The sequence below is a fragment of the Hemiscyllium ocellatum genome, chromosome 20, assembly GCF_020745735.1.
Source record: "Hemiscyllium ocellatum isolate sHemOce1 chromosome 20, sHemOce1.pat.X.cur, whole genome shotgun sequence".
NCBI lineage: Eukaryota > Metazoa > Chordata > Chondrichthyes > Orectolobiformes > Hemiscylliidae > Hemiscyllium > Hemiscyllium ocellatum.
In genome coordinates this window covers 459,370-482,479 of record NC_083420.1, presented here as the reverse complement: position 1 = coordinate 482,479, position 23,110 = coordinate 459,370, and the positions used below count along the sequence as shown (strand labels likewise).

The 23,110-nt window shown below is 42.0% G+C and overlaps 1 protein-coding gene across 1 annotated transcript in view; it reads right to left on the bottom strand.

The window, feature by feature from the left end:
- Positions 1 to 10,253: 10,253 nt before the first annotated feature.
- gpr139 (G protein-coupled receptor 139) overlaps positions 10,254 to 23,110 on the bottom strand; it is a 69,802-nt gene continuing 56,945 nt past the window's right edge. Inside the window, exon 2 of the mRNA XM_060840083.1 lies at positions 10,254 to 11,188. Within this exon, the coding sequence (XP_060696066.1) occupies positions 10,254 to 11,188 (935 nt within the window). The remainder of the gene's footprint in view (positions 11,189 to 23,110) is intronic.

The following is a 23,110-nucleotide window of genomic DNA, read 5'->3' as shown; positions in this document are numbered from 1 at the left end:
TAGGAGGTAGAGACAAAACAGAGAATTATATTCCTGTCAGCTTGACTTCAGCAATGGAAAAAATGCTAGCATTCATTATAAAAGCTGAACACTTGGAAAACAGTGGGACAAAATCAGTATGGTGGCTCAGTGGTTAGCACTGCTATCTCACAGCATCAGAGACCTGGGTTCAATTCCAGTCTTAGGCCAATGTCTGTGTGGAGTTTGCACATTCTCCCTGTGTCTGCGTGGGTTTCCTCCCACTGTCCAAAGATGTGCAGGTTAGGTGAATTGGCTATGATAAATTGCCCATAGTGTTCAGGGATGAGCAGTTTAGATTAGATTAAATTCCCTACAATGTGGAAACAGCCCATTTGGTCCAATAAGTTCACACCGACCCTCTGAAGGGTAACCCACCCAGACCCATTTCCCTCTGACTAATGCAGCTAACGCTGTGCTGCCCTGGTTTAGGTGCATTAGTCAGCAATAAATATAGGATAATAGGGTAGGGAAATGGGTCTGGGTGGGTTACCCTTCAGAGGGTCAGCATGGACTTGTTGAGCTGAAGGGCCTGTTTTCACTGCAGGGATTCTATGGAAAGGGAAATCCTGTTTGACCAAACTTCTGGAAAGTGCTTAGGAGGTAACTAATTGAGTTGACAAGGGGGAAACCATGAATATTTGGACTTTCAGAATGCATTTGATAAGGTCCCAGATAGTGGATTGGGTGTAATGTACTGACATAAGTAGGAATTGTTTGGCAGATAGGAACCAAATGGAATAGAGAATAAACGGGTATTTTTCTGAGTGGCAAGCAGTGACTGATAGAGTAGGAATCAGTGCTTGGGTTCAGCTATTCACAATGTATATTAATTATTTTGATGAGGGAACTAAATGTAATATTTCCAAATTCATAGATGGTGTGAATCTGGAGGGAGAGGGGTGTTGAACTGAGGAGAATGCAGAAACACTTCAGTTTTTGAAATCTGCCTCCAATGGCTGTATATCCTTTCTTCAATATAGGGACCAACACTCTGCACAGTTCTTCAGCTTCCCCAACACCCAGCTCTACAGTTGTGATTTGTCTTCCCTGTTTCAAAACCCCATCCCCCCAACAATAAAAAATACATTTCATTTGCCTCTTAAATTACTTGCCGCACCTGCATGTTAATGTTTAATATGTCATTCGCAAGAACACCCAGATCCATTTGCTCTGTAGGATTTTTAGAGTGTCTTTCCATTTAAATGACACTCTGCCTTTCAAATCTTCCTACCAAAATGCATGACCTCACATGTTTTTACATGATATTCCAGCTACCAAACTTTTGCCCATCCACTCACCCAATATTCCCTTGCAGATTCCTAGTGCCTTCGTCACAAAAAGTTCTCCCATCTTTGGTTTTATCATCAGGAAGTCAGATTGCATTACACTCTGCCCCCTCCCCCAAGTCATTAATATACATAACAAATGATTGAGGTGCTGGTACTGATCCTTGTGACACTCTACTTGTTATATCTTTTTAATCTGAAAAGGATTCATTAATTCCAATTCTCTGTCTTCTGCATTTTAACCAATCCTCAGTCCATTCTAATGCATTATTCCCAATACCATGAACTTCTACCTTGTGTGATAGCCTACCTTTTGTGTTGCACCTTATCAAATGTTTTCTGAAAATTCATATTCACCAGTTTTCCCTTTATCATCTCTGCTTGTTATATTCTCAAAGAATTCTGGCAAACTTGTTAAACAGGATTTCCCTTTCACAAAGCCATGTGGACTTTGTTTGATTGTGTTAAGCTTTTCTGAATGTCCTGCTATTCTTTCCTTATTAATGGACTCGAGCATTTTCCCAATGGCAGATGTTAGGCTCATTGGCCTATGTTTCCTGTTTCCCTCCTTTCTTGAACAAGAACATCAAACAAGCGATTTTTCAAACTGCTGGAATCCTGTGAGTTCAGAAATATTTTGATCATTGCCTCCAATGTGCCAACTACCTACAAAGACGAAAGACCCTTTATACCCACAATATGCAGGACCAACATAATATACAAAATCCCATGTAACGACTGCCATAAACACTACATTGGACAGACTGGCAGAAAACTAACAATCCAGATACATGAACACCAATTAGCAACAAAACTGCACGACCAATTCTCCTGCATCTCAGTATGCACAGACAAGCAGAGCCATCAATTTGACTAGGACAATGTAACCATACTAGGTTACCAGAGACACATGGAAAATCCTAGAGGCCTGGTTTTCAACCTGGAATGTCATCAACAAGCATACAGAAATAGACCCCAAATACAAATCACTGCAGAGCAAAATCGGAAATGACACATCCACCTTAACAGACTGGATCATATAAATATCAAGGGGAGTAGAACAACAACGCTTCACGGGTCTCGCACTGATGATGTTACTAGCATGGTGACGAAACATCTGCATGACAACCCACTAACTCAGTGAGCAAAACAACAACTCCATTTACTGCCCGTCCCTAGTTGTCCCCTTGAGAAGGTGGGGGTGAACTACCTTCTTGAACCACTGCAGTCTATGTGCTGTAGGTAGATACACAATGCCCTTAAGGACAGAATTCTGGGATTTTGACTCAGCAACTGTGAAGGAATGGCGATATGTTTCCAAGGCATTGGTTTGGACGGGAACTTACAGGGAGTAGTGTTTCCGTGTGTCTGCTGCCATTGTCCTTCTCAGTGGAAGTAGTCGTAGGTTGGAAGGTGCTGAGTAAGAACCTTTGGCAAATTTCTACAGTTAATCTTGTAGATGGTATACGTTGCTGCTACTCAGTGTCAGTGATGCAGGAAGTGGATATTTGTGGTTGTTCTGCATGGCGTCAAGCTTCTTGAATGTTGTTGGAGCTGCAACCATTCAGGCAAGTGGGGAATATTCCAACACACTCCTGACTTGCGCCTTGTAGATGATGAACAGGTTTTGGGGAGTCAGGAGGTGAGGTATTTGCTAGAGTATTCTTAGCCTCTGACCTGCTCTTGTATCCACTGTGCTTATGTGGTGAGTTCAGTTTGGTTTGGGGTCAATGGTAATCCTCAGGATGTTGAAAATGATGAAAACGCCATTGAATGTCAAGAAACATAGGTTAGATTGTTTCTTAGTGGAGCCGGTCACTTCCTGGCATTTGTGTCGTGTGAATTTCACTCGCCTTTTGTCAGCCCAAGCCCAGATGATGTCTAGATCTTGTTGCTTTTGAACATGGACTACTTCAGTATCTGAGCAATCACAAATAGTGCTGAACATTGTGCAATAATAGCGAACATCCCCACTTCAGACCTTATGATGGAGGGATGGTTATTGATAAAGCAGCTGAAGGTGATTGGCCCTAGGTCATTACTCTGAGGAACTCCTGCAGAGATGACCTAGAGCTGAGATGACTGACCTCCAACAAAGGAGAAAGCAAGAACTGCAGATTCTGGAGATCAGAGTCAAAACGTGTGGTGCTAGAAAAGCACAGCCAGTCAACAGTGTCCGAGGAGCAAGAGAGCTTATGCTCAAAATGTCAATTCTCCTGCTCCTCGGATGCTGCCTGACCAGCTGTGATTTTCCAGCACCCCATGCTTTGACTCTGACCTTCAACAAACACAACCATCTTCCTAAATGCCAGGTATGATTCCAACCAGCAGAGAATTTACCCCCAATATCCATTGATTCAGTTTTGCTAGGGCTCCTTGATGCCATACTTGGTTGAATGTGGCCATGATGTCAAGGGTTATCACTCTCACCTAATCTCTGAAATATAGCTGATTTGCCCATGTTAAACCAAGGCTGTAATGAGATCAGGAGTTGAGTGGCCCTGGCAGAACCCAAGCTGGGACTCACTGAGCAGGTGCTATTTGCTAGCACTGTTGATGACACCTTCTATCACTTTATTGTTGATCAAGAGTGATTTGATTAAAACCACCCATGACAATTTCAGTGCCTTTCTTACATACCGTTGTTCTTTCCCATTTATACTCTGTCCCGCAGTGTGACCAAAACCATTCACACCCATGACTACCTTCTCTTCCATTTTTTTATTTCTACCCAAACTGATTGCACCTCAATCAATTCCTCACCACTGCATGAATGTCATCCTTAATTAACAAAGTTATGTCATCTCCTTTCCTCTTTCCCTCTATTTTTGTAGAATTTCCAAAACCCTCAATATTGAGCTTCCAGCCTTGGTCACCCTGTAATTATTGTCAAGTTATTTTAATTTATTTCTATTTGTGCTGTGAACCCATCTTTTTTATTACAGCTCATCTCTATTATTATAAATGCTGCATGCATTCACATTTTACCATGATTACTTCATCAGCTTCTAATTTCTGATGCACTCTGTGTATATGTTCTGCCCTCACGATCACACTTTGATATTTGTTTGCCTGTCACTAACGTGCACTTCTGCTATCTTGTATCTTTTTGATATTTTGAACTTCCCTTCAATTGAACCCATCCCCACCCCCCCCAATCCCCACCACTAATGAATTTGAAGTCTTTGCTGAAACCCTCAGTATATGATTCCTCGGGTCACTGATCCCAGCACTGTTCACATGAAGCTGGGCCCAGTGGAACAGCTCTCTCATTCCCCACGAGCTGCGAGCAGCCCTTGATTGGAAACCCATTTCTCCCACCCCTGTCTCTGAGCCACACATTAACATCTTCATTTTCTCCACACTAGTTTGCACACAGCTGAGGTAGTAATCCTGGGATTATTGCCTTTGCTACTCTGCTCTGGGATGTGATGGAGAGGATCCACTGGAGAAGATGCCAAGGAGATTTACCAGAATGTCAAAGAGATTGGACACACTGGGGTTGTTTTCCTTATAGCTGAGGAGTCTGTGGGAGGGGAGGGGGTGGGGGGCATGGTTGAGATGTTTAGAATTATGAGGAGCATGCATACAGCAGAAAGGACAGATGGATGGAGGGATCAATAACCAAGGGACACAGATTGAAGGTAAGGACCAGAAGGTTTAGAGAAGTTGTGAGAACAAACCAGAGGGTAGTGGGAATCTGGAACTCACTGCCTGTAAAAGTGTTAGACACAGAAATCCTCAATGTTTAAGCAATATTTAGATGTACACTTGCAAAGCCAAAGCATACAAAGCTATAGGCCAAGTGCTGGAGAATGGCAATCAAATAGTTAGGTGATTGCTTTTGACAGTCTGAATGCAATGGGCTGATGGGCCTTTTTCCGTGCTGTAGGACTCTATGACTCTATGATTGTATGAAAATGGGAGAGCAGACTGAGTTGGATGGTCAGCCATGATCAGAATAAATTGTGGAGCAGACTCAAAGAGCTGATTGGCCTGCTGCATCTCCTATTTTCTACATTTCCATGTTTCTATCAACGCTTTAACAAGAAGACTCGTGAAAAGGCAGATCTGTCAAAAATGGTAGATATATGCAGGCTTACATTTTTTATTTGGAAAGAAAAATGACAGTGAAGCTTTTGACATATTTTCCTTTTTGCTGCACACGTCAAAGCTACGTTCCTGATGCAGTGTGAACAAGATGCACAATCACAGGAATACTAAACTCACAAACAAAAGCAGTAACTGCTGGAGACACACAGCAGGTCAGACAGAACATGGGACAGTTAAATGTTTCTGAGAAAGATCTTTCAGGAAAACAACAAATGTAAGAGGATCTGGTGATGATCTCATTGCTGTTGATGGGAGGATTCTTGCAGAGTGTATAATGAATGCTACATTTAACTGCATTGCCACTGTAACACCTATTCAAATGGACTGCAGATTGCTTTAGGATGTCCTGAGGTTATGGAGGATGCTATACAAATGCAAATTCATTCATTTCATCATTTTATTTTTAGAAAAATCAATATGTATATTTTCTACATTGTAAAATACAGAAGCATTACAGTCTGTATTTAACAAAAACATTCAGACTTATACAACTGTCAAATATATTGTATTTATATTTTGAATCAATTCAGTATTAAATATTTATTTTATTCTTTTCAGAAGTCTCAGGTCTTATATAGTCTATTAATAAATTTTTAATAAATACATTTTTTTTGTATATTTCTTCATAACACAATGAAATACAGTAACTGAATTATTTAATTCAAAGTCTAGTTTCTATAAATGCCTGTTTCTAGTATATATAAGCAACAGTTTTAGAAATAAGATTGAAGGAATAGGTACATGAATGGAAATAATGCTTGCCTTTATTGGTCAGTGCATTGAGTACAGGAGTTGGGAGGTCATGTTGCAGCTGTACAGGAGATTAGTTAGGCCACTTTTGGAATTCTGTGTTCAATTCTGGTCTCCCAGCTATAGGAAAGATGTTGTGAAACATGAAAGGGTTCAGAAAAGATTTACAAGGATGTTGCCAGGGTTGGAGAGTTTGAGCTAAAGGGAGAGGCTGAACAGGTTGGGGCTGTTTTCCCTGGAGCGTCGGAGACTGAAGGGTGACCTTATAGAGGTTTATAAAATCATGAGGGGCATGGATAGGGGAAATGGATAAGAACTTTTCTCTGGGGTGGGAGAATCCAAAACTAGAAGGCATAGGTTTAGGGTGAGAGGGGAAAGATTTAAAGGGGACCTAAGAGGCAATGTTTTCACACAGAAGGTGGCACGTGTAGGGAATGAAATGCCAGATGAAGTGGTGGAGGCTGGTGCAATTGCAACGTTTAAAACATGTGGACATATGAAAGGAAGGGTCCAGAGGCATATGGGCGAAATGCTGGCAAATGGGACTAGATTAATTGAGGATATCTGGTCAGCATGGACGAGTTGGACCGAAGAGTCTGTTTCTGTGCTGTACATCTCTGTGACTCTATGATATTTCTGAGTGCCTTTACCTCTCACATGGAGGATAACATAATTGACGGGTGTAGTTTGGGAAGGATTTGTGGTGAATCAGCAGCTGGTTATTCACTGGGCAAACTTGTATTTTCCATTGGCTCACAAAATATTGCCATTGTCTTTAATTTAAAGCTAAATAAATGTGAAAGTGAGACGAGGCAATATATTTCAAACAGAGTTTGAGTTCTAAATCTGTGAACTTCAATGTAAAGGAGACAGGACTTTGTGAGAGATGAGCTGCAGATTCATCATGAGAAGATAAAGAAGAGAGGCTGAGAAGGCTGGCAGTACTCCAGGTAGAGAAGGCTCCAGGCCTAGATAGGATGCAACCTAGATTTCTGAGAGAGGTAATGGAGCAAATGGTGGAGCCATTGACAGAAATTCTCCAGGCATCTCTGAAGTAATCCCAGGGGACTGGAGGTTTGCAAATTGTTGTTTAAGGGGCTAAGAATAAGCCAAGAATCTAGACTTGTCAGATTGGCATCAATAGTAGGAAAAACATTGGAGGCTATAATATAGACAAAGTAAATATAAGCTGAGAGAAAAATAGGTTAATACTTGGCAGTCATCATGGCTTTGTCAAAGGTAGGTCACGTCTGACTAATTTACTTAAGTTCTTTCATGAAGTGACATGGGCAATGGATGAGGGTAGGGCTCTAGGTGTTGTATGTTTGGATTTTCAGAACATATTTTATACAGTATCACATGGCAGATTGATTAACAAATTAGAAATATTCAGGATTGTTGGATCCTTGGCAGTATAGATTAGAAGTTAGCTCAAAGAACCAGAGGATGGGTATAGATGGGCATTTCTCAGATTGGAAACAAGTTGAAAGTAGTTCCCCAGGGATCAGTGTTGGAACCCTTGCTTTTTGTGATTTATAAAAATGATTTGAAGATGGGTGTTGTGGACAAAATATCTAAATTGACAGGGGATACTAAGCTAGGGAAAATGATGAATTATGATGATGATGACGCTGAGTGATTTCAGGGGGACATTGATGAGTTGTCCAATGGGCAGAGAAATGTGAGGGAATGCTTTTGATGGCAGAAACAGAGACACAATGGTACATCCCTGAGGGGAGTGCAGGAGCAGAGGGATCTCAGGGTTCACATGAAGGTGGCCAGGCAAGTTGAAACAGTTAGGTGAAAGTGAGGACTGCAGATGCTGGAAATTAGAGTCAAGAATGTGGTACTGGAAAAGCACAGCAGGTCAGACAGCATCCGAGGAGCAGGAAAATCAACGTTTCGGGCAAAAGCCCTTCATCAGGAATTGAAGTTGAAACAGTTGTTAAGAAGGTTTATAGAATCCTTGGGTTTACAAACAGAGGCATAGAGCAAAAAGACAAGGAAGTGATACTACATCTCTACAAATCATTGTTCAGACCACGTTTGGAGCATTGTGTTCAGTTCAGGTCTCCTTATTTAAGGAAGGACGTTAAAGACCTGGAGAGAATGCGAAGGAGATTTATTAGAATTATACCAGGAATGAGGGATTTTAGATACAAGGAAATATTAGAGAGACTGGGATTAGTGTCCTTTGAGGAAAGAAGATTAAGAGGTGACCTTACTGAGATGTTCATAATTATGAGCAATTTTAATAGGGTAAAGAAAGAGATTCTGTTTCCAAAAGTTAGTATGTCAGTAACTAGGTGTCACAAATTCAAGATTGTCAGCAAGAGAGCTAGGAGTGAGCTGAGGAGAAACATCTTTACTCAGAGAGTTGTTAGGATTTGGAATGTGCTGCCTGGGAGTGTGGGGGAGGCAGATTCTATCGGATGTTTAAGAAGAGAGCTGGAGATATATTTGAAAGGGGTGAAGTTAGAGGGCTATAGAGATAGGGCTGGGGAGTAGGACTAGCTGCGTAACTCTTTCTGGAGCCTGTAAAGATACATGGGTTGAAATGTAAATTTCTATGATCCTATGAGACCACTTGGCTTTGTTGGCATAGACCAAAGTAACCCTAATGATTTGAAGGCAGTAAAAAACATTTAATCTACTAATATTAGCCCATGAGTGAAAATTTAATAATTCCTTGACATACAAAATCTGTCAGCTAGCATTTTTAAAAATTTATTGTGCAAAGTATTAGAAGCATGAATAATATTATTAAACAATCACAGTGCATTCACAATACAACCATTACCTACTTTGTAACAAACAAGTTTCTTTAAAATTCTAATTCTATCAGCTGGCTTTTTCAAATGAGGAATAATAGTTTATGAACCTATTATCAGCTATAGTCCTGAAAACCAAACTTCTCCTGCACGATTTCAACTTTAGAAAACTGTGATTACTGAACAGACATGTAAATGAGGAGAGATAAACCTGTTGGAGCATGGGCTGGAACTTCTTTTGTTGTCAACTTTAAAAAATGTGTTGTACTATCATTCTTAACAATGTAGTTAGTAGCACACAATTACACAGCAAACATCTGAAGTGCTATTCATAGAACAAACATGTTTCAAGACCTCCAAAAGTAATTTGAGTTTGTGAGCAAATTGTTTCTGAGTGGTTGCTTTGCAAAGTTCAATAAGTTCATATATTCAGGAACCCCGAACATTAGCAATCTCTTTGTTTCTAGTAATAAGGTCCATACAATTATTGCATACATTCTGTGGAACTGATGATGTTTCTCTTGGTGAAACAAAGGATTTCATAACTTATAGCAACGTGCACAAGAGCTTGTGGACTGTATCTTTTAATTAGCTTTACCTTTTGGAACAGAAACAATAAAACATTCCATTTATGGCCACTTGTTTTATAATTATAAACCTTTAAATGGAAATTCAAATTCGAATTCCTCTGAATTTGTGGGAAAAATGTTGTTCAAAATTCTGATTATAACATACCAAGCAACAAAGAGGTTAAATGTATTTCAATGTTTCACCTGAATATATCTTTAACTGATTCACAATCAGGATAAATTAAATAGACCCATGTATCATTGCAGAAAACACTCACCTATATATTTGTAGCACAGAATCCTACTGAATTAGATACTAAAAATGCAAATATTGTCCTTCCACTCAACAGAATTTATATTAGAAAATCCTTAAGGACTCTTAAGGAATATTATTGATTAGAGAATCAATCTAATTGATTGACTAGATCAATTAGTATACAATGTTTTGGTATAAGTGATTGTAAATCAAGCACAGCAATTTTATTTTTGCAGTTTGTTATCCTTGTGGGTGAGTTTTCACCACCCCATCCACATATCAGGCTTTGTTCCATTTTACATTGACAGATCCCACTGAAACTTGCACATCACTGTCAATCTGCTAAATACCATCTACCTGGTGAGTAACATCACCATAAATTGATGGACAAAGTAGGCATTAACTAATATACAATTGTTTGAACATTAACAGATCAGACATTGTGACCTTCAAATAATGTTTCCCACTTAGGTAATAGATTTCCAGTTCATGGCGATATCTTTAGTGGTTTGCCATCCTTATCATATTGATACACAAGCATCTTGATGCAATGGGAATTGGCTGGAGAGATCCATGGGCTGCTGGTGATGGAAAAGTTATGATTTGTGTAAAAGTGCACTGGCTGTTTCTGACACTTAATGAAAGCCTTCAATGTCCCAGCTGCCATAGTACGGAATCGTTTACTGATAAAGCAATAAAGGAAGAAATTAATGGCAGTGTTGAGTAAAGCAAGCATATTAGCGATGTCTGACACTAGGTGCACTAACCAGCCATTATTTATTGGTGAAACATAGACATAATAGAGGATCATCACCATTCTTGGTGCCCAGAGTATTGCAAATATGGTGGTAATTGTGAGCAAAATAGCTGTTGTCTTCCCTGTAGAGTAGCCCCTCATGCGAAAATGACTTTTCCTCTTAAGTTTGTGAATAATAATTGAATTCAGAACAAAGAAAATGGAACATGGCACCAAGTATACAGTAAAACAGTGGACCCAGATCAGGATCTGATGCATGGAAGTACTTGTATAACTTTCACTCCAGATGTTGGGCCACCAGTAATATGGTACACTGGTCAAGAAGCAAATGATGTACACACTCAATATCACCTTCCGAGTACGTGCAGGATATGACACAGTATGGTATTTCAGTGGGTGACATACAGCAATGTATCTATCAATGGTCAAAGGAACAGTTATCCAAATCGATGTGTGATTGGAAGAGAATTCTAGGACTCCAATTATTTTGTCCAGTATGTGAGGGAGCTGACGACCCAGCATGAAGTCTTCGAGTAGAAAATCAAGAAAAACAATGAAGAAAAGGACAAGTATATCCGCAGCAGCTAGTGCCAGGAGATAATTGTAGGAGGACTTCTGTCTCCGAGCCACCAATCGCGAGAGGATGATTACGGTCAGGATGTTAGCTAGGAAACAAAGAAAAATTAATTCAGGCATTCATGAAATTTTCTTGTGCATTTGGTCACTATATTTAGCTAAACCAACTCAAAGTAATCTCTCAATTGTTTCAGGCAAAACACTCCCACTTTCATTCAAATTATTCCTTCACATAAATTTTAATTTTGTGCTACTACATTTGAAAATAATATCAATTTTGATCACGAGTTTTGAGAAGATTTGTAGCTTAGGTTGAGGTTCTGGATGTAGATTTGCTCACTGAACTGGAAGGTTCATTTTCAGACATTTCGTCACCGTACTAGGTAACATCTTCAGTAAGTGTCCGGACAAAGTCTTCGTCCAGAGGCTCACTGAAGATGTTACCTAGTACGGTGACGAAACTTCTGAAAATGAACTTTGCAGCTCAGCGAGCTAACCTACATCCATCAGTTTTGATCTTTTCCTTGACAAGTGATACATTTGGAAAGGTCTAATAAAGGAAGGACATTAACAATGAATGTCTGAGTTGTAAGTCCCTAGGGAGTACTAAGAAACAAAAGGACCTCAGTATACAAATCCATAGAGCCCTGAAGGTGTCAGCTACATGCTGATAGGATGGTGAAGGCAGTAAATGAGATGCTTGCTTTTATTAGCCAAGGCATGGAATATAGGAGCAAGGAAGTCTTATTACAACTTTATAAAACATTGGTTAGGCCATAGATGAAATGCTGCATGCAGTTCTGGTCGCCACACTATCGGAAGGATGAGATTGCACTGGAGAGGGTGCAAAGGAAATTCACCAGGACGTTGCCTGGGATGGAAATCTCAATTATGAAGAGAGACTGGATAGGCTGGGTTTGTTGTTCCTGGAGCAGAGGAGGCTGAGGGGGATCTGATTGAGGGATACAAGGTTATGAGATGTGTAGTCAGTGCAGATTACGAGTATTTCTCCCTTACGGCAAATATGTCTAAGACCAGAGGAGTAAGTGGTTTTGAGGAGTTTTGAGAAAACATTTTCTCACCCTGAGGGTGGCAGAAATACCGAAATGCTGCCTGAAAGGGTGTGGAGATAGGTACTCTCACAACATTTATGATGTACCTGGATGAGCACTTAAAATGCCAGGTCATAATTGTCTATGGATCAAGTATAGATAAATGGGATTAGAGTGGTTTGGTGTCTGTTGGTCAACGTAGATATGGCGAGCTGAAACGTCTGTTTCTATGCTGTAAGGTTGTACAAATAAACTGTGATCCATTATTGCTGTCTTTGATATCTGCCCCAGAGCCCTGCTATGACATGGCCTCCAAATCAGCAACACATTTCAAAGTGCACACCAGTTAAAGAGAGGGATTCTTTATAATCACCAATCTCCCCCATCCCACTACAGATGGAAGTATTAACTGCAAAATAGAATTATCAATTAGGTTTTGATCAGAATTTTCAATTCTTTCATCTAACAGCTTGACTCTCTGAATTTGATCAGTGTTTCAAAAATGTTTTGCCTTGAAAACTATTTCTCGTTTATTACCATGGGAATATCCTTCCCTTATTAGACCTTTCCAAATGTATCACCTGTTAGCAGAATTGTACAGCAACTCATTTCTTTAAACTCACTCAACCAGACAATATAAATACTGGTTAGGACTGAAGAAAATGGCAGGGCAGATAAGGCCATTGGTTTAAAATAAGCTGTCACCATGGCGATAAAATTTACAAACATCACATTGGCACAAGGGCTCAGGGTGGGAGGATGAAATTGACCCAAACTGTCCAGAGGAAAATCCACAAAAGGCCTTATCACAAAATGGGATAGCTAATTCTGCCCCTTGAGTCCCCTACATCGTGACTGATCTGTTCGTGTTTCAAATTCCACATTCCCATCATCCCCAATAACCCTCTATTTTCCTGTCTAACAGGAATTTACCTACCTCCACCTTTAAAACTCCGCCTTCTGAGGTGCAGAATTCCAACACTGAGAGAAAATCAAATCCTCAGTCCCCACACTCTGGAATGACCCACAAAAGGAAACATCCTGATCCATGTCCGCTTTGTCAAGACAATTCAGGATCCTAAACTCTTCAATCAAGTGGCTAACTTACCAGATCCCTCTTCCCATTTAGGACACGACACTCTGTTTTTAAACTGTTCTTCTGAGCAGCTGGTATCCAAACAGTCACCTGAAGCTACATACAGGGTGGAGATCACTGAGGTTAGAGGGGTCCTCTTTAAACTGCAAACTGTGGTCCAATACCAAGAGTATCTGGCTGGAGTGACACTGCAGCAACATTGAGGCAGGTCAGATAAAAACTGGGATGTAAATAAAATCAAAAACCACAGATGCTGGAAATTCCAAACAAAAGTTACTAGAGAAACTCAGCAAGTGTGGATAGTGAAATAGAATTAGCATTTTGAGTCCAGTGACTCTCCATCAAAACAAAAAATTGGGATGTGGCAGTTCATGTATTTGATTGAAACAATTCTAACAGAAGGTCACTGTACCTGAAACATTAACTCTGTTTCTCTCTCCGCAGATGCTGCCAGACCTGCTGAGCTTCTCCAGTAACTTCTGTTTTTGTTTCAGATTTCCAGCCTCCACTATTCTTTGGTTTATTTAAGGATTTGACTTCACTGCATGGAGCAAGGAGGAGCACAAACACTGAAAGCAATGGGAATGCTGAATGTGGGTCAATCTGCTGTGCTTTCATTCCAGCCCCAGCACCATCAAGGCCACATGTCCCTGCCCAACCCTGGAGAGAGACTGAATAATTAATATCACTGATATCAGAAAACACACTGTATTCAGGTCTCCCTCTCAGGGCTAACCTTACAGAGGGTCTTTAGAGTTGCAACAAGATCCCAGACATACCCTTTTGTTTAGCCTCTGCACTGCCACTTCAACATATTAAGCTAAACACTGAAATTATGTTCAATTTACAAATTACCTGCAAATTATCTCAGACTGTAAACACCACGTGTAAACTGCCAAAAATGCCTAACTGCAAATTGCCTTAAAATAGCTCATCATGGTCCTAGATCTGAATAATCTGCATTATTTACAGCAGGATATAAATAATGATAGATATCTGGTGGAGCTGAAGGCAATTTGATTGAATTGTTCGCCTGCCCTCAAATAGCTGAGTGAAGGTCGGACAGTTTATAAAAATGTCAGGTCAGTAAATTACTGCCTTTGACTCATTCCCAGCTTGACACTCATTTACTCAGCTTCTTGTGGAGAGTTAGTGTGACATAACTGCTGCAATATAGTAATTTTAGAAGAGTTTCAACAATCTTCTGCTATTTCCATGTTGTATGGAATTCACTGCCTGAGTTGGTGGTGGAGTCAGACAGTCTAAACTCATTTTAAAAAGTACCTGGGTTTGCACCTTCAGTGTTGTAAGCTGCAGGGCAATGGGCGGTTTGCAGGAAGATGGGATAGGAAAGGGCAGCTGGGGTATCTGTAAGGTTGGCATGGGCAAGATGGGCTGAATGGCCATCTTGTGCTGTACCATTTCTATGGTTCTATGGCTTCATAAAATGTGACTCATGTTGATATGTAAAGTTTCAGTAAAGTTCTGAAATAGTAGGCAGCAGAGATCCTGCCTTCATCTAAGGTCTGGGTGATATTGCCTGACCCTGATCTAGGCCCTGGTGTGGAAACACTGTTGGGGGCAGGAGGCTTTTGTTCAGCAAGTATCATGGAGGACCCCCTCAACTGCTGTCAGGAGATCGCACCCACACTCCCCGGCCTTCCTGGGCTCCCAGGAACAGTGAGGGCCCAGGACAAAGGTAAGTACTGGCCTGGTCTGAGTTAGAGATTGTGGGGAGACAGGCACAGAGTGATTGGATACAGGGGAAAGAGGTGAATTCCCAGTAGCCACCCACTGCCCATGGTTCAGAGATTGCTGCCGAACAAATGGATGTTTCCCCTTATGGGAGAATCTAGGATCAGAGGCACAGTGTCGGAATAAAGGGATGGCAATTGAACACTCAGATGAGGAGGAATTTCTTCAGAGTCTTTGGAACTCTTTTCCACAGAGAGCTGTGGGGGCAGAGTTCTTGATTATACTTAAGGCTGAGGTAGATACTTGATCAGTCGGAAAATCAATGGCAAGGCGGAAGGGGCAGGAAAGTGGATGTGAGCAATTTTGGAGCAGCCATGATCCTATTGCATGGTGGACCTTGCTGGAGGGGGTGAACAAACTCCTTCTGTTCTTATTTCTTTTGGTCTTATGCAAGCTCACTAAAAGGCCAGCTCATCAGAATAAGCTTCTCAATATACGAGCAATATGATTCTTCGGATTCCTGACTGCAGTAAGAGGTGTGCATGCTAGACTGAGCCCTCACTGCTGTGATCTCAGTGGGAAGTCTATGTGCCAGACGATGGCTGAGGTCAGGTCTCAGCTGCTTGGGGACAATGGGTGGCAGGGAGTCTGGAGGATAAAGGGCCTAGGTCAAGGAGGCTGTCCAAGTTGGTGGAGGGTCTAGTCCAATTGAGAAGTTGGGGGAAGGGTGGCGGGGAAATGGTAGGTCTGGGCAAAGGAGGCACGGCTGGCATGTTTCACTGCAGGTAAAGAGGTGCCCAAACCACTGCACCTTTCACCCAGGGTTTGATGTTACTGTGACAATGGAGTCAAAACCAGTGTTAGGAACCGTTACAGACGTCATTATTAAGGGTTCAAATGACAAATAAATTACCTGCACGTGCTCTTTAAAAAGGCTAATTGTCATTTTGGTGGAGAACATTTTATTTAATAACCTCTCTTCACAGCAAAGACTGAACAGGATGAAACAGGTCGTTGTTAATCATTTCAATTATTACTCACAGCTTCACTGACTTCAGGAAATGTGAAGGGGACCCTTCAAACACATTGGGATTTTCTGGAGCCATTTATCTAGATGTTACCCAATACCTCTCCGAGGTTCACTGTAAAGGAAGCTCTAAAGGAATTCACCTTAAATAGAAAGTGCAGTCCTATTTAACTTTAAAGAGTAACCGGGAGAAAGAGAATGCGTTCCTCACTGGTTTCCTTCCTGCACTCAGTCTCTTTTCTACAAGAGCAGTGTCTGAGACTGTCAGTGTATCACAGACTGAGGGTCAGAGACAGACAGTGTATCACAGACTGAGGGTCACACACTGTCAGTGTAACACAGACTGAGGGTCACAGACTGTCAGTGTATCACAGACTGAGGGTCAGAGACTGACAGTGTAACACAGGCTGAGGGTCAGAGACTGTCAGTGTATCACAGGCTGAGGGTCACAGACTGTCAGTGTATCACAGACTGAGGGTCACACACTGTCAGTGTAACACAGACTGAGGGTCACAGACTGTCAGTGTATCACAGACTGAGGGTCAGAGACTGACAGTGTAACACAGGCTGAGGGTCAGAGACTGTCAGTGTATCACAGACTGAGGGTCAGAGACTGACAGTGTAACACAGGCTGAGGGTCAGAGACTGTCAGTGTATCACAGACTGAGGGTCAGAGACTGACAGTGTATCACAGACTGAGGGTCAGAGACTGACAGTGTAACACAGGCTGAGGGTCACAGACTGTCAGTGTATCACAGACTGAGGGTCAGAGACTGACAGTGTAACACAGGCTGAGGGTCAGAGACTGTCAGTGTATCACAGACTGAGGGTCAGAGACTGACAGTGTAACACAGGCTGAGGGTCACAGACTGTCAGTGTATCACAGACTGAAGGTCAGAGACTGACAGTGTATCACAAGCTGAGGGTCACAGACTGTCAGTGAATCACAGGCTGAGGGTCACAGACTGTCAGTGTAACACAGACTGAGGGTCAGAGATTGTCAGTGTATCACAGGCTGAGGGTCACAGACTGTCAGTGTATCACAGACTGAGGGTCAGAGATTGTCAGTGTATCACAGGCTGAGGGTCACAGACTGTCAGTGTATCACAGGCTGAGCATCAGAGACTGACAGTGCATCACAGGCTGAGGGTCACAGGCTGTCAGTGTATCGCAGGCTGAGGGTCACAGACTGTCAGTGTATAACAGACTGAGGGTCAGAGATTGTCAGTGTATCACAGGCTGAGGGTCACAGACTGTCAGTGTATCGCAGGCTGAGGGTCACAGACTGTCAGTGTATAACAGACTGAGGGTCAGAGATTGTCAGTGTATCACAGGCTGAGGGTCACAGACTGTCAGTGTATCACAGGCTGAGCATCAGAGACTGACAGTGCATCACAGGCTGAGGGTCACAGGCTGTCAGTGTATCACAGGCTGAGGGTCACAGACTGTCAGTGTATCGCAGGCTGAGGGTCACAGACTGTCAGTGTATAACAGACTGAGGGTCAGAGATTGTCAGTGTATCACAGGCTGAGGGTCACAGACTGTCAGTGTATCACAGGCTGCTGCAAGGGACAGGAGAGGGGAGTGAGGAAGATCCATCCCTCCCCCAAACCCTCTTCTGTGGGTATCCATCTGTTCCTCACCATGTCCAGGGAGTTGTGTGCTTGTGTTACTATACACTGTGTTCCTGCCTGGTGCGAGGTCCACATTTACAATGCATGAAAATTGTCCCTGATCAGCAATTGATTGATAAACCTGCAAATATCAGATTTAATAACTTCAGGTCATCTCAAATTATGGTAAAAACAATGACTGCAGATGCTGGAAACCAGATTTTGGATTAGTGGTGCTGGAAGAGCACAGCAGTTCAGGCAGCATCCGAGGAGCCGGAGAATCGATGTTTTGGGCAAAAGCCCTTCATTTCTGATGAAGGGCTTTTGCCCGAAATGTCGATGTCGCTGCACTTTGGATGCTGCCTGAACTGCTGTACTCTTCCAGCACCACTAATCCAGAATCAAATTATGGTAATCAGCCGTTAAGCACAAAACTGTGACCTCAAACCAGCCTTTAAACAGGTGTATTTCTTCAGTACAAACCCTCACTGTCTGTTCTTACATTGTCACTAATTTAACTCCCCTCGAGTCTAATTCAGTGATAAGCTGGATAAAAATAAGAATGTTATCTACACAGCTGGGACCGTGAACTGATGTATTTTAATTATTTTCTTTGTGGTGAGTAGGGATGGAAAATGAAGAGGACGTGAAGGCAGATTTGTTCCACTTGTTACATTATCCTTTCTTTTTTGGACTGTGACATTAAACTGTTCAATGATTGGTTCCTGGCTTTGATTCAATGACGTGGTATTTACTGCTCCCCTTTGGAAGATTAGAGGAGCACAGATGAAGGCAGGTGTGAACATCACAAAATCCAGCTCTTATTATCAGGGAGAAGAATAATACACTGATTTACAACCCAGGCACCGAGGGCACTTGTGGTGTTGTAGTAGTGTCTCTACTTCTCAGACAGGAGGCCTGGGACTAAATCCCACCTACTCTATAATATCTCTGAACAGTTTAAAAATATCTACAACCCAGGATATGTCTTCACGCAAATTGTAGGCAGCAAAGTAAATTTTTGATTTGAGGTCAACATGAGATAATGTTAAGATGAGACAATATCTAAGGCATTTGTATTATTGTTTAAGTTGTAAAGTTAATAGAATCCATAAAAAAATTCCTTACCAGATTTTTTAAAAAAACTTACATAGTTTGTAATCAGATTTGCTGTGGGAGAAACAGTCACAGAAGTACAGATTGTATTTAGTCATATGTTATTTCCTTCCCAAGTGATTGTGACTGATCGATGTATTTCATTTTTGTCAACTGAGGTGGTGTCACACCAACCTTCATACAGCTGCAGGTCATCAAAAATTCAATAAAACCTGTCATGAAAGCTAGCCTTGTGCGGCCACATAATCATTGTCATCAAAGCCAATCCTATTCACAAATGCCCTTCAAGGAAGGTAATCTGCCATCTTTACCCAGTCTGGCCTCCCTGTGACTCCAGATCTCTACCAATGTGCCTCATTCTTAACTGCCCTCACAAATAGGAGAAAGTGAGGACTGCAGATGCTGGAGATCAGAGCTGAAAATGTGTTCCTGAAGAAGGGCTCATGCCCAAAACGTCGACTCTCCTGCTCCTTGGATGCTGCCTGACCTGCTGCGCTTTTCCAGCAACACATTTTCAGCTCTGCCCTCTGAAATGGCTGAGCAAACTACTCAGGTCAGGGGCAGGTGGGTAATAGGGAGCAATAAATACTGGCCAGTCAGTGAGACTGAGAAAGAAAAATCAGACATCAGGAGTCAGCTTCTCAGAGGCAAAAACACTTCAGTTAACAATCATTTTGCATCTTTAATAACTTCACTATTGAATATATTTGAATCTTACGGAATCAGAACAGATCCCTCTCCACAGGTAATGCCCGACCTGCTGTAATTATCCAGAATTTTATTTCAGAATGACGAAATGTTGGATTCCAGCCTCAGAAGTGAGGTCTCCTGTAGCTGATACTCGATGCTTTGTGCTGAGATGAAGACCTTATTTCACACAGTGAGGAATTGCCTCAGGGTCTTGCGGTTCAGGAGCATCAACTTCTGTACCAAGGTGATCAGATGATTCTCTATCAAGACATATCACAATTTTTCCAGAAGTTTGATCAGCTTCATGGAGACGTCCCATTGGTTGGTGATGATGAGCTGATCTCTTTCATAGCTCCTGGCCATGAGAAACACTCCGTGGTGATCTGGATAATGTAACGCTGTCATGCCCAGTTTTGGGATCTCTCCTTGTAAGACTCACTCTCCTGTTCTTGACGCAATGTGTTGAGAGCCTTCTGATATTCTTCCAGATCAAGAGAAGCAAACTGTTCTATTCCTCACCAATAGTTCTTCATATGACTACAATGCAAATGAAAATTCACCACAGTAACTACTGAAGATGTGACTCTTACTCCAAATACACTCAACTGTACAAAGGCTCCAAATGATCTTCCAACCACCCAACCAGGTTTACTTGCTCACATTTGCCAAGTTAGAAAATGGTGACAATGACCCATTTGAAAATGTGGATGTTAAGAACTCTACAGAAGTATAGTGACAGATAAAGAAGAGGTGTTTAAAAGGCAGCACTCAAGTCGATAAGTCCTCAGGGCCCAATGGGATGCATTATAGAATACTGAGAGAGTTAGAGCAAATCGTGGAGCAATTGACAGAAATGTTCCAAGCATATCTGAACACAGGACTAATCTAGGGGATTGGATGATTGCAAATAAGAAAGGAACAAAGGATAACCCAGGAAACTACAGACCTGTCCTTGTTATGGGTCTGTTGGCTGAGCTGGGAATTTGTGTTGCAGACGTTTTGTCCCCTGTCTAGGTGACATCCTCAGTGCTTGGGAGCCTCCTGTGAAGCACTTCTGTGATGTTTCCTCCGGCATTTATAGGGCTTTGTCTCTACCGCTTCCGGTTGTCAGTTCCAGCTGTCCGCTGCAGTGGCCGGTGTATTGGGTCCAGGTCGATGTGCTTATTGATTGAATCTGTGGATGAGTGCCATGCCTCTAGGAATTCCCTGGCTGTTCTCTGTTTGGCTTGTCCTATAATAGTAGTGTTGTCCCAGTTGAACTCATGTTGTTTATCATCTGCGTGCATGACTACTAAGGATAGCTTGTCGTGTCGTTTCGTGGCTAGTTGGTGTTCATGGATGCGAATCGTTAGCTGTCTTCCTGTTTGTCCTATGTAGTGTTTTGTGCAGTCCTTGCATGGGATTTGTACACTACATTGGTTTTGCTCATGCTGGGTATCAGGTCCTTCATTCTGGTGAGTTGTTGTCTGAGAGTGGCTGTTGGTTTGTGTGCTGTTATGAGTCCTAGTGGTCGCAGCAGTCTGGCTGTCAGTTCGGAAATGCTCCTGATGTATGGTAGTGTGGCCAGTCCTTTGGGTTGTGGCATGTCCTCGTTCCGTTGTCTTTCCCTTAGGCATCTGTTGATGAAATTGCGTGGGTATCCATTTTTGGCGAATACATTGTATAGGTGTTCTCCTTCCTCTTTTTGCAGTTCTGGTGTACTGCAGTGTGTTGTAGCCTTTTTGAACAGTGTCTTGATGCAACTTGTTTTGTGTGTGCTGGGGTGGTTGCTTTCATAGTTTAGGACTTTGTCTGTGTGTGTGGCTTTCCTGTATACCTTTGTGGTGAATTCTCCATTCGGTGTTCTCTGTACCATCACGTCTAGGAATGGGAGTTGGTTGTCCTTTTCTTCCTCTCTAGTGAATCGGATTCCTGTGAGTGTGGCGTTGATGATCCGGTGTGTGTTCTCTCTTTCTGTGTTTTTAATAATTACAAAGGTGTCATCTACATATCTGACCCAGAGTTTGGGTTGAATTTGCGGTAAGACCTAGTTCAAATTTTACATTACAGCTTCTGCTATGCAGAAGGACTCATAACAGCACACAAACCAACAGCGACTCTCAGACAACAACTCACCAGGGTGAAGGACCCGATACCCAGCATGAGCAAAACCAACGTAGTGTACAAAATTCCATGCAAGGACTGCACAAAACACTACATAGGACAAACAGGAAGACAGCTAACGATCCGCATCCATGAACACCAACTAGCCACAAAATGACACGACCAGCTATTCTTAGTAGCCACATACGCAGATGATAAGCAACATGAGTTCGACTGGGATAACACTACTATTATAGGACAAGCCAAACAGAGAACAGCCAGGGAATTCCTAGAGGCATGGCGCTCATCCACAGATTCAATCAATAAGCACATCGACTTGGACCCAATATACCGGCCACTGCAGCGGACGGCTGGAACTGACAACTGGAAGCGGTAGAGACAAAGCCCTATAAATACTGGAGGAAACATCACAGAAGCATTTCACAGGAGGCTCCCAAGCACTGAGGATGTCACCTAGACAGGGGACGAAACGTGTGCAACACAAATTCCCAGCTCGGCGAACTGAACCACAACAACGAGAACCCGAGCTACAAATCTTCTCCCAAACTTTGTACAGACCTGTCAGTTTGACATCAATAGTGGGAAAACTATTGGAAACCATAACATGGGATAAATTAAATATACACTTAGAGAAAAATAAGTGAATACCAGTCAACATGACTAAGTCAGGGACAGGTCATGTCTGACTAATTTAGTTGAGTTCTTTCATGAGGTGACACTGGCAGTGGATGAGGGTAAGGCTCTGGATGATGTATATTTGGACTTTCAGAATGTATTTGATACAGTGCCACATGACAGGCTGGTTAACTAATTAGAAATGTTCTGGACTGATGGATCCTTGGATGGATGAATTAAAAATTAGCTAAAAGATAGAAAGCAGAGGGTAGGTATAGATGGGCATTTGTCAGATTGGAGACAAGTTGAAAATCATGTGACCCAAGGGTCAATGTTGGGAACCTTGCTTTTTCTGATTTATAAAAATGATTTGAAGGTGGGTGTTGAAGGCAAAAACTCTAAATTTGGAGATGATACTAATCTAGGGAAAATAGTGAATTTTGAAGATAATGCTGAGTGAATTTAGAGGGACATTGACAAGTTGGTCAATGGACAGACACATGGCAGAGTAATGTCAATGCAGAGAAATGTGAGTCAATGCTTTTTGGTAGCAGAAACACAGAGACACAATACAGGTGAATGGTACAGCCTTGAGGGGAGTACAGGAACAGTGGGACCTGTGGGTTCATGTGCATGATTCTCTGAAGGTGGCCAGGCAAGTTGAAATGGTTGGTAACAAGGTTTATAGGTTTATAGGATTCCTGGATTTATAAACAGAGGCATAGATCATAAAGGCAAGAGGAAGCACGGTTTGTTTGTGGGGAATCATGTTTCACGAACTTGATTGAATTTTTTGAAGCGGTAACAAAGAGGATTGATGAGGACATGAGGAGTGGACATGATCTAAATGGAATTTAGTAAGACATTCAACAAGGTTCCCAATGGGAGAATGGTTAGCAAGGTTAGATCTCATGGAATATAGGGAGAATGAGCCATTTGGATACAGAACTGACTGGAAAGTAGAAGTCAGAGGGTGGTGGTGGAGGGTTGCTTTTCAGACTGGA